The sequence below is a fragment of the Ailuropoda melanoleuca genome, chromosome X (genome assembly GCF_002007445.2).
Source record: "Ailuropoda melanoleuca isolate Jingjing chromosome X, ASM200744v2, whole genome shotgun sequence".
Lineage (NCBI taxonomy): Eukaryota > Metazoa > Chordata > Mammalia > Carnivora > Ursidae > Ailuropoda > Ailuropoda melanoleuca.
In genome coordinates, this window is record NC_048238.1 from 106,918,736 (window position 1) to 106,931,687 (window position 12,952).

At 38.4% G+C, this 12,952-nt stretch overlaps 1 protein-coding gene across 1 annotated transcript in view; it reads left to right on the forward strand.

The window, feature by feature from the left end:
- Window positions 1-391: 391 nt before the first annotated feature.
- Window positions 392-12,952, forward strand: part of FMR1NB (FMR1 neighbor) — a 32,626-nt gene continuing 20,065 nt past the window's right edge. Inside the window, exon 1 of the mRNA XM_019799153.2 lies at window positions 392-717. Coding sequence (XP_019654712.1) covers window positions 396-717 — 322 coding nt within the window. The 5' untranslated portion in view covers window positions 392-395. The remainder of the gene's footprint in view (window positions 718-12,952) is intronic.

The window sequence follows — 12,952 nt, forward strand, 5'->3', positions numbered from 1 at the left end:
ACAGCCACATCTGGCTAGTGGCTACCGCAGGGACTAAGGATGGTGGCTGTGGAGTTCGGGGCGCGTCACAGGGCTGAATCTGAGGAAGAATGAGTCGCCAAGGCTGGAGTCTGAATTCCCGCTAGGTGTTTGGTTGATCCATGACAAGCAGTCACGCCACAGGTGCAGGCCTCAGGCCGCACGCCTTCATTCAAGGGCATTTCACAAGCAGTAGAAAGGCCAGGCCTTGAGCGGGGGAGGGGGCATAAGACCCCCTGATGGCCGTTAAAAAGGGGCGGGGCCTGGCGACAACGGCTGGCACGTGCAGCTGAGCGGGGCCACGTCGCCGTCACCGCCGCGGGGGCTTCTGGGTCCGGCGCTGAGGTGTCATTTAAGCGAGGCGGCGGCCCAGAGCCATGCCTTCTGAGCGGAAATCGACGCGGGGGAAGACTCGGTCTAAGGCCAGGGCCCTGCGGAGGATCCGCGCCAGGCTGCTAAGTTGTGAGGCGGCGCGCAGTGCCAATAACCCGGTGGCGATCGGGTCGCACCCAGGGAGCAGCATCCCCGGGCGCGAGGCTGTCATGGCGGCCACGCCTCAGCCCCGCTGGCGGGCGTCTCTGAACGGCCTCCGGGCTGAGACGCGCTATTCTCTGGTGAAGATGTGGGCCCACAAGCGCTTCGTGCTGCTCTTCCTCACCATCTTCTTGTTGGTTTTGCTGTGCTACTACCTGAACACCGGTGAGTGGCCGTGGCCCGTCTCTGCCGAGCCAGGCGGTTGCGTTCCGCCCTCCCGCCCGCTGCTGCGCGCTTCCCCCGGCCTCCGACTTGGCCTCCGACTTCTGCCCGCTTCATCGCCTCTCACGCGCCCCTCAGAGCCCCTCGGAAAGCCCTTCCCTCCCCAGCCCCTTCGTCACGACCTGCCCTCCCCGACTTCCCCCACACAAAATTCTGACCCCCCTCACCCCCCTGCCTTTTTTCAAAAAATGGAGGTGAATTTCACCTCACGTAAAATGGACTGTTTTATAATGAGCTAGTCGGTGGCATTTAGTCTATTTCAGCGTGGCAAAGCCACCACCTCTGCCTACTTCCAAAATGTTTTCCTCACCCCAAGTTGAAACCCGTTGAAACTCGTTCATAAAGCAGTTAGTCCTCATCTCCCAGCCCCTGGCAACCACCAAGCTGCTTTCTGCCTCTGTGGGTTGACCTTTGGCAGACATTGCGTATAGAGGTAACCTAGAATATCTGTACTTTTGTATCCAGCTTATTTTACTGAGCATAACATTCTTGAGATTTATGCCTGTTGTAGCACGCATCAGCACTTCATCTTAATGGCTGAATAATATTCCATTGCATGAATATGCTGCATTTTGTTTATTTATCACTTGATGGGCATTTGGGTTATTTCCAGTTGTTGGCTATTACTAATAATATTGCTGTGAATATTCATGTCCAAGTTTTTGTGTCAACGTGATTTTAGTTCTCTTGGGCATATACCTAGGAGTGGAATTGCTGGGTCAAATGGGAATTCCATGTTGAATTTTTGGAGGAAGTCCCAAACTATTTTACAAAGTGATCAAATCATTTTACATCCCCACTAACAATATGCGAAGGTTGCAATTTCACCAACATTTGTTACCCACACCCCCTTTTCGATTATCACCATCTTAGTGGGTATAAGTGGTATCTTATTGTGGATCTCATTAGTATTGTGTAAAGACTAATGATATTGAGCGTCTTTTCATGTGCTTTTGGACGTTTGTGTATCTTCTTTAGAGAAATGTCTGTTCAAGTTCTTTAACCATTTTTAACTGGATTTTTTGTGGTTTTGTTATTGAGTTGTAAGAGTTCTTTATATATTCTGGATATATGATTTATATGTATTTTTCCCATTCTGTAGGTTGTCTTTTTACTTTCTTGATAATGTTTTTTTGATGTACAAAAGTTTTTAATTTTGAGGAAGTCCAAGTTATCTGGTTTTTTAATTTTTTATTTTGTCACTTGTGCTTTTGATGTCATATCTAAGAATCCATTGCCAGATCTAAAGTCATAAAGATTTATTTCTATGATTTCTCTAAAGTATTTTATGGTTTTAGCCCCTCTATTTAGGTTGTTGATGTGTTTTGAATTAATTTTTGTATGTGGTGTGTGTTAGGGGTCCAACTTCATTCTTTCTACATGTGGATATCCAGTTGTCTCAGCACCATTTGTTGAAGAGACTATTCATTCCCCATTGAATGGTCTTGCCACCCTTATTGAAAAGTAGTTGACCATAGATTTATGGGTTTATTTCTGGACTCCTAAGTTCTATTCTGCTGGTCTGTGTATCTATGCCTATGCCAGTACCATCCCTCTTTTGATTACTGTAGTTTTGTGGCAAGTTGAGAAATTGGGACTAATGAGTTCTCCAGTTTTGTTCTTTATTCATAACATTTCAAGCATTCAAGGCCCCGTTGTAATTCTATATAAATTTGAGAATCAGCTTTTCCATGTATGCAAAAAAGCCACTACAGTTTTGATAGGGATTGCAATGAATCTAGATCACTTTGCACAGCCATGCCATCTTAACAATATTAAGTCTTTCAATCCATGAACATGAGATGTCTTTCCATTTATTTATGTCTCCTTTAATTTATTTAAGCAATGTGTTGTAGTTTTCAGGAAACAAACCTTTAACCTCCTTGGTTAAATTTTATTCCTAGATATTTTGTTCTTTTGAATGCTATTGTAAATGGAACTGTTTTCTTAATTTCCTTTTTGGATTCTTCATTGCTGGTGTATAGAAGCACAATTGATTTTTGCATGTTGATCTTGCAAATTCAGCAAAGTTGCAGGGTACAAGATCAACATGCAAAAATCAAAGTACTAGCCTCCATCTCCCCCTCTCTTAAAGTTCTTTTACCTCTAACCTCATCTTACCAATCCCCCTTTACCTCACCTCTCAAATTCCTTTCTCCATCACCTCCCTTCACAGAGACCTTTCTTTGCTCACTTCCCTACACCAAGGCCTTCCCTTCTTTTATGGTTGCCCTCCCTGCCTCCTCTACTCCCACAGTTGACTTCCCTCATTTACCTCCTCCCTCGAAGGCCTCCTTCCCTCAAGCCCTCTCCCAAAGTAGGAATTTCCCTCTCCTCACATTAACACTAAACTTTCACCTCCCTCACTGCTCAAAAGTTCTTCTTAATTTTCTTATATTATGTTAGTCACCATACAGTACACCCCTAGTTTTTGATGTAAAGCTCCATGATTCATTACTTGCGTATAACACCCAGTGCTCCATGCAATACGTGCCCTCCTTAATACCCATCACCAGCCTATCCCATTCCCCCCAGCCGAAGCCCTCAGTTTGTTTCCCAGAGTCCATAGTCTCTCGTGGTTCATTCCCTCTTCTGTTTACCCCCCTTTCTTCTTCCCTTTCTTCTCCTACCGATTTTCCTACTTCTTATGTTCCATAAATGATATTAACATTGTATGTCAACTACACTTCAATACATTTTTTAAAAGAAAAAAAAAGTTCTTCTTAACTTTTAATCAAGGTCTTTTCATTCTTCACCTCACCACAATGACTTTCCTTTGCTCACCTTACAGGCCTCCTCTCCCCTCACTCAAAAGCCCTTTTTTTTTAGGTTTTTTTTGTTTGGTTTTGTTTTATTTTTGCAAATGACAGTACAGATAAAAGGCTGGTATCCAAGATCTACAGAGAACTTCTCAAACTCAATACTCAAAAGTCCTTCTTTATCTCACAAAGCCTTCTATTCCCCTTACTCGAGGTCTTCACTCCACCTCCCTTTGAAAATGCTTTCATTCACTAACTTCACACTGTCCTCTCTCTTACTTTCACAAAGCCCTTCCTTCCTTCAGTCAAAATCCTTCTCTTACCTCCTTATTTACCCTCCTTCAGGCCTTCTTCATTCACTATCCTTTTAGAGGCCTCTTTCAGCCCTCCAAAGGCCCTCCTTCTCCCCACTCACAGGTTTCTCCTCCTTTACCACTCAAAGGTACTCTCTCCTTCTGCCCCAGAATCTTCTTTTCCTCCTACTCAGTGGTCTTGCTGCCTCACTTTCCTCACTCAAAGTCTTTCCCACCTCCTTCTCCAAATATTTCTTGTCCCTCACTCAAATACTTTTCCTTTCCCCACAGCCTTCTCTCCTTAGCTCCAAGTTGGCCTTCTCCAAAGCACCTTCTCTACCTTACCCCCCTGGCCTGCCCTCCTTCCCATCTCCCTCTCAGTGGTATGCTGTCTCCTCATCTGCATGAAACCCTTGGCTTTCCCACAGTCTTTCTCCCTCCCTCAAGCTCCAGCCTCAAGCCCAAAGCCCTTCCGCCATCCCCACCACTAATCTCAATGACTTCTCTTTCCTTGCCTGCTCCAGGGCCTCCCAAAGCCCTTCCACCATCCCTACCTCTAATCTCAATGAATTCTCTTTCCCTGCCTGCTCCAGGGCCTTCCATCCCCCCAACCAAGGTCCTCCCACAGTCAAAGAAGGAGGCAAAAATTGGGCAGAGGCATTGTAAGTAAATGGAACAGAGACCTCTTACACTATGTCATAAGTTTGTGGTTTGCAACTTTTGGTGAGGGATGAAATTCAAAGTTAAATAAAGTATATGCTGTGCATTCTTTTATCAGCTAATTTACATAAGTTGGGAAAATATAATTTTTGCTCTTTCACAAATATCTTAAGATACTTTTTAAAAGATTGCTTGCAAATCATATTACTTCAAATTATTCATATTTATTTTTCCTTCTATTCATCTAAAATACCAAAGTATTTCTGAATTACTTTTACTGTATTTGTAAATGTTAGTTACAAATACATTTGAGAGCCTTACAAACTGAGAGCTTTTTCATTCTCTGAAAAAGTAAGTTAAAAAACAAAACTATAAATTGTACATCATTTTTTCTTAGTCCATGATTTCTTCATTTTCTATTTCTATTTTGAGTAGAAATCTCACCAAAAAAGAATACTGTTATTCAGTGTGATTTCTTTATTTCCATGGGGACTTTTTCCAATATAGGTTTAACATGTTTTCTCCTAAAATAATCCATGATTCATTCTTTACATTGTCAGATTTCCCAGATTCCCAGGAGGTGATATGTGACTGGATGGATTAAGTATCATTTTGCATTTTAAATGATTTAACTTAATTAATTTAACTAAATGCAGTATGTTATGGGTTGAATTGTGTCCCTTCCAGAAAAAAAGTTAAAATTTTAAACCAAAGTACCTCACAATGTGACCTTATTTGGAGAAAAGTTCTTTATAGAGGTAATCAAGTTAAAATGAAGTGAGCCCTAATCCAATATGACTGGTGTCCTTATAAAAAGGGGAAATTTGGGCACACAGTTAGACATTGGTAGAGGAAAGACCAAATGAATAGACACAGAGAGAAGACAGCTGTCTATAAGCCAAGGAGAGAGGCAGGCTTGTTCTCCCAGCCCTCAGAAGGAACCAATCCTATTAACATCTTGATTTTAGACTTCTAGCTTCCAGAACTGTGAGATGATAAGTTTCTGTTGTTTAAGTCATCCAGTTTATGGTGCTTTGTTTCAACAACCCTAGCAAACTAATACACACTGAAGAGTAAAATAATGTGGCCATGGCCTGGAGTATTATGGTGAAAACAAGTTACATGGTCCTAGAGCTAACGTTCCCCTTCTCCTTCCTAGACAGACCCTTCTGAGTTCTCTTAGACTTAAAGTCACCAATGGAATTTGAAGTTGAAGGACTTGAGGTAGCTCTGGAATATCTCTAGTTTTGTATTTTCATTTTGTCTCCAGGCTGCTTTGCTTTTCAGGTTATATTTATGTAGAAGACATAAAGACTAGTGGCATACAGGATGAGGAGACTAGCAGATTGGGAACTGGGAGTTTGATCCCACCTACTCCACCAATTCTCTGTAACCTATTGAATCAGTCCTCATTGCACATCTTTTTCAGGGAGATTTAAAAAATAAAACAAGAAGTAAAGATTGACTAATAGGTCATATTTTCAAAATACTTTAGCTCCATGGACAAAACATGTGACTAGTTCCTATATTATTATATTAGAATACTTCACTTATCTCCTATGTTGGGGAATGAATGAGGCAGCGCATATTGAAAGAAGTTCTGGCTATCTGCCAAGTACCTCATTAAACATCAAGCTTGCTCTTGCCTTAACCATTTGTGCATGTGTGCTCTGAATTAGGAGCTGAGAGACCAAAGTTGTCTTGATTCTGCCACTGACATGCTGTGTAACCTTTAATGAGTCACTTTACCTCTTCAGGTTTCAGTTACCTTCTCTAAAAATTGAGATTTTCTAGATGAGTGTTTCTCCTGCCTCAGTCATTTGTTTAACACCTGCACAGTTCTTGATTATCTTAATGTTACCAGTTCTTCATATTTTGTTAAATTGCCCCACTTTTTTACATAAATATATTTATTTTAGAAGGAAACTGTAACACAATTATAAATTGAAAACTGGTCATATTTGCTATTATGATAATTATTTATAAAAATAAATATCCTGAAAACAAAGTAATGTTATTAAATTTAAAATTATAAGCAATAAAAATAAACAATGAGGGACATATGACAAAATACTCATTTTACATTGTACTAAGCACTTAATTTATGACTTCATTTAATCCTTACAATCCTTCAAAATAAATATTACCCCTATTTTGCAGATGAGTAAACTAAGGCAAAGAGAAGTTTACTGATTTGAAGTTCACCAGCTAGTATGTAGCAGAGCCAGAATGCAAATTTGTGTCTATTTGAGGCCAAAGCCCAGAAAGATTGACCCTCATCTATGAAAGCCCCAGCAGAATCTTCTCCAACGTGATACCATTAGCCACTGCTCCCATTCTGTCTCCTCACTCTTTAATCCATTTCCTTATCTGAGAGATCTCCCTGCAGAGCAGGGCTGGCAACATAATTCACATAATGAAAATGCAAGGTCCCTTGTTCAAAATTTATTGCACATTTCAAGATGATAGCAGAACATTGAACCAAGAGTAGGGTCCTTCTAAGAGTCAGACTGTAGATTGCACAGGTCTCATACCCATGGAACCTGCAGCTTTGAGTCTGTTTTTGTTTTTCTGAAATGTAGTTAGATTTTCAGTCTTTTTTTGTAACAGGGAAATTAAAAAATAAAAATCATTGTGACGGGGAAACATAATTGGTTCTTTACCATTTCTTGCTGCCTTTTAAGGAAGCTGGATCCTAATCTTTTGTTTGCTGAGCATGTCAATGAGTGTACAGATGCAAATTAGAGGCAGAGAGGATGGAGTTATTCTGCCTATGAAAAGCAATGCTGGAGGGGAAAGAGTCTAGAGCCTAATAGGGTGAAGAAGAAGATCTGGGAAGACTTGGGTGAGGGCTGATTGGAAATTTTGGAGAGAGGGAAGGACAGTTGAATTGCTCCCAAGGATGAAAGAACAGATGTTAAGGGGGATTTTATAAAGGTTTGCCATATGGTGAGTTATGTCAACCTTGTTTGGTGTCATGGTAGTTTTGATATCCTAGTCATATATATATATATATATATATGGAGAGAGAGAGGAAGAGAGAGATAAACAATCATATATTTCTTTCTACACTTATAAAGTAAATACATACATAGCAAAAAATAAATACATCTATAAATATTCAACTGTGTTCCTCCTAAAATCAATTCATGTAACGCTGTTGGTACTCATACCACACTTTGGGAAATACTGCTCAAGGTAATTTGTAACTAATTGTCTTTCAGTGTAGGGAAGAAACTAGTGGTAGAGTGCAGGTTAAATATATACTGGAGAATTTTGGTTCAAGCTGCCACTCGTGGTGCCTATCTGAGTAAAATGTTTAATTTTACTCTATTTCAAATGCTCATTGAAATGACCAAAAGATCTATAATGGTTGAAAACTAAGAGAACCAAGAAGGGTTCCATCTGCCATCAACATGCGAGAAATTTGGAGGGATTTCTGAAAGATAGAGAGGAGGCCAGGCCAGATACTACTGAGAAAAGTTGCAGCAATATGTGTTTTACCTCAGGCTTAGGCCAAGCCTATCTGGCAGGGGCTGAAGGCTAGGGTACTTTGAGTTGGGGCTTAATCTCTGTCCAGGAGGGGCTCCAGGAAGCACAGAAAGTAGAAGATAACATAGAGTGGAGACTTAGGCCACAATGTGCTACTGCCAGCGAATACTTCCTTCAGATGGTTCACTGACAAGGACAGTCAATTGGGGAAAGGGGGCACCAAGTGAACAAATGGCAGTTTCTCATCCTGTCAAAGCCACTTCTAATTGTCGTTCCTTTCCTGTATGGTGTAGGGCAGTGAGCCCTCTACTCTGTTGAAGTGTGCCTGGCAATAATAATCTCATTTTTTGTACCCTGTTCTGGAAGCACTCTTCCAAGCCCTTTGTGTGCCCACCTTCTAATCCTTTTTTTAAGCTTAAATATCATCTCAAATAGGCCATCCTCCAGTTAAGTTAAAGTAGGTCCCTTTAAACTGTATTGGTATCCACTTTCTTCACAGCACTCATTACAATTTGTAATTATTTGTTAGTTTACTTATTTTTTGTCTGTTTTCTCCACAATATTTTAAGCCCCATGAGGGCAAGGTTCTTATCTGATTTGTTCAGTGGTGTATCCCCCAAACCTAGAATATAGTAGGCATTAAATACATATCTATTGAATAAGTAGGAGTTAGGAAAAACAAACAGAACAAAATGGGTTATTTTAAATATTGTCAAGATATGTAATATACAGTGAAGATAAAACTGTAATGAATGTTTATGCATAGTGTTAAAATACATAAAACAAATGGTTTAGAAATTCAAGTAGAGGGGCGCCTGGGTAGCGCAGTCCTTAAGCGTCTGCCTTCGGCTCAGGGCGTGATCCCGGCGTTCTGGGATCCAGTCCCACATCGGGCTCCTCCGTTGGGAGCCTGCTTCTTCCTCTCTCACTCCCCTGTTGTGTTCCCTCTCTCGCTGGCTGTCTCTGTCAAATAAATAAATTAAAAAAAATCTTAAAAAAAAAAGAAATTCAAGTAGAAATGGACAAAACCACAGTCATGGTGGGAGACTCTAATACATATCTTTTAGTCCTTGACAGATAAAATAAAGATATTGAGCATTTAAATAACACACTTTAGCTTGATTTAACATGTATAGTAAAGTAAATTTTCATATAATTTCATATCATAAGAAAGTGCCTTACAGGCTGAAAACACACATTCAAGTGTATGTGTATGAAAATTGGTCTCATTAAAATAAGAAAGGATATTTTCACTGATATAAAGGAGATTTAAAAATTATAAATGACTATTATTATGATTCCATCCTAATAATTATTTTGTAAATGGATGATTTTTTAAGAAAATTGAAATTAAAATGGGCTCATGAGCGTGAAGTAGTGCAATGTTGCTAAGGAACTATTCCCTCTACAAAATAGAGTCAGACTATTTAGGGAGGAGTTTTCCGAAACTTTTAATGGATCAAACATTTCCTATGTTGTTTAAATTGTTTCAGTATAGAAAAAGAGATGGGAAGCTTCCCAGATTATTTTATGAAGCAAATATAAACCCCACACCAAAACCTACAGAGAGAGGAGAAAAGGAAATGCAGGCACACTTTACTTAGGAATGTTGATCCACAAATCCTACATAAAGTGTTAGCACTTGTGCACTTCAGGAATGCAAGAATATTTTAATATTGGAAAAAATATTCAACTGTTAATAGGCAGAGGGAAGTATGATTGTAACAGTAAATATTAAAAGCACTTGATAAATCCCACTTCCATTCTTGATTAAAAATGAAACAAAATAATAACAGAAAATTTGTAGTAAGCCAGGACTAGAGGAATGCATCCTTAATTTAAAATAAAAAAGTATCTATCCTAAGCCAGCAGCCAAAGATTTACTTAATGATGAAACACTAGTGCATTCCCATTAAAGTCAGGACTGACCATAGGATGCCCATTATCATATGTTTTTCACCATAGTTTCAGAAGTTCTAGCAATGCTGTGAGAGAAGAAAAAGAAATGAGCCCTTAGTATTGGAAAGAAAGGAGGCAAAACCATCTATATTTAGTGATAATATGATTGTATAGATCTGGAATGAAACTGAAGAACAGTGGAGATCTAATAAGAGTCAAATAAGGTAGTAAATCAGAATATACATGAACCAAAATCAATAGCTTTCCTACATACCAACAGAAAATCATCTAGAAAATGTGATGAAATAGATTATATTTGCATAGGAAAATATATATGATATAAGGGAGTAAACATAGTAAGAAAGGTATGGGACCTGTATGAATATAACTATAAACCTTACTCAGAGAGAAAAGAGAGTTGAATGAGTGGAGAAAACAAACCTATTATTGGGTGAGAAAACTTTGTACAATTATCACTTCTCTCCAAATGTGTTGACATATAACTGAATTCATGCTTAGCACATGAGACACACAATAAATGTTTTTTAATGAATGTTAAATAACTGAACATCATTATAATAAAATATTATTAGATTTTTTGACTTGATAAAATGATTCTAAGCTTCATGTAAAACTCTTCAGAGTTAAGAATAAAATTTTGATAATGAAGACTAATGAAAGGATTGCCAGATCAGTTATTAAAACATATAACAATGTAAGATAATTATAACAGTGGTGGTATTGGTGTGTGAACACATAGATTTATGGAACAGAGTAGAAAAGTCAAGAATCTGATTTATAACTGTTTAATGATCTAGAATATGATGGTGGTATCATAAGTAGGGAAGGATGGATTTAATGTATTTGGAGATCTAGAAAAAAAGCGTCCCTGCTTCATAATATACTCCAGGTGGATTAAAGATTTAAATTTCAAAAGTGAAACTATAAAAGTGTTAGAAGGAGGGCGCCTGGGTTGCTCAGTTGGTTAAGTGTCTGCCTTCAGCTCAGGTCATGATCCCAGCATCCTGGGATGGAGTCCCACATCTGGCTCCCTGCTCAGCAGGGAATCTACTCTTCCCTCTCCCTCTGCCCCTCCCCCGGCTTGTGCTCTCTCTCACTCACTCTCTTTCTCTCTCAAATAAATAAATAAAATCTTAAAAGAAAGTGTTTGAAGGAAGATCCGTAGGAGAAAAAAGGGAAGAAGAAGGGGGGGGGTAAACAGAAGGGGGAATGAACCATGAGAGACTATGGACTCTGGGAAACAAACTGAGGGCTTGAGGGGAGGGGGGTGGGGGATGGGCGAGCCCGGTGATGGGTACTAAGGAGGGAGCACGTATTGCATGNGGTGACTAACATAATAAAAAATATTATTTAAAAAAATAAATAAACAAAATAGTTAATACTTATCCCACAAAAAAAGAAGGAAATATTGGAATTTATAATGTCTTTCTAGAGGAAACATTGGAATTTAGAATGTCTTTCTAAACCTGACCCAAGGGGCCAAAATAGTAAAGGAAGAGATTGATACATTTGATTACATAAAACACTTAAAACTTTTGAACTTCTCAAAAAATCATAAAAAATATAAAGGTAGCTGACTACCTTGAAAAATATTTGTAACATATGTGACAGACTAAAGCTTAAGTTCTCTTCTATATAACAAATGTATGAAAGATGTAAGCTCACTGATGAATCAAGGTGAAATTAAAACCAAAGAAATATCATTATTTTGCCCATCGAACTGGCAAACAACAACAAAAAGTCTAGGGTGCAAGAAAACTGGTATTTGCCTGCGCTACTGGTAGAAGTGTACTTTCGGACAGCCTTGCTGGAGGGTAGTGTGGCCAAAATCAAGAGCCATTCCTTAATAATTTATCCTAAGGTATTTTTCATAGCTATTTGCAAATCTTTAGTTCCAGTGGTAATCATTACAGTGTTTTTTATTTCTTTTTTTCTTTTTATATTGAGGTATAATTGACATATAACATTATATTAGTTTCAGGTGTACAATATAATGATTAGAGATTTGTATATATTGCAAAATGATCACAATAACTCTAGTTAACATCTGACATCATACATAGTTACAAAATGTTTTTTTCTTGTGATAAAAACTTTTAAGATCTACTCTCTTAGCAACTTTAAATATGCAATACACTACTATTAACTATAGTCACCATGCTGTACATTATATCCCCAGAAGTTATTTATTTTATACCTGGAAGTTTGTACCTTTTGATTCCTTTAACCCAGTTCACCTACCCCTACTGCCTGCCTCTGGCAGCCACCAGTGTCTTCTTTGTATATAAATTCTGTTTTGTTTTGTTTTGTTTTTTTATCTATGAGTTCTATGCAGTGTTCTTTATAATATCAATGTCTTGTGAATAACTTAAATGTCTTTCTATGGGGGAATGGTTAACTCAGTTGTAATAGAGCCATGTAATGGAATACTGGGAAATTATTAAAGATAGTGTTGAAAAATATTGAATGATATGGACAAATCCATGCTACAGGAACAAAGATGGATATACTTTCCTGTGCTATAAGAGGGAATGATGTAAATAAAACTAAAAGCAGTTTGTTTGAAGTATTGAGGAAGAAGGATTAGGAGAGTTTTACAATGTCTAAGGTCTTGATTTTTATCAGTAAATAAAGAAGCCATCAATGTATGCCAAGAGTTTCTGTGATGGGGTCCGATTTAGTTGCCTTACATACCATTTCCAAGTTGTTAATTGTTTGGGCCTCTGAATCTTAATGCTGTTTGTCAGAGGCAAGTTCAGTATTGTAATTCAGATTAAAGCAAAACAATGAGATGTGTTAGCCTATGGCTTAAGCATTTTAAAATTAATTATTTTTTAATTAAAACATTTAAAAAATTTAATACTTAGCTTTTCAGCTTCGCAGCAGAATCACATTCTGATTATTAATAGTAGTACCTAAGCTGTTATGAGATGTAAGTATAATAATTGTTAGCTCTTAGACTTTCCATAATTATTTTAAGTAAAGGGTAATTACTATTAAAGGGTCATAAAAAGTGATGAACACTTTATATGTTGGGATTAATAATTTCACTTT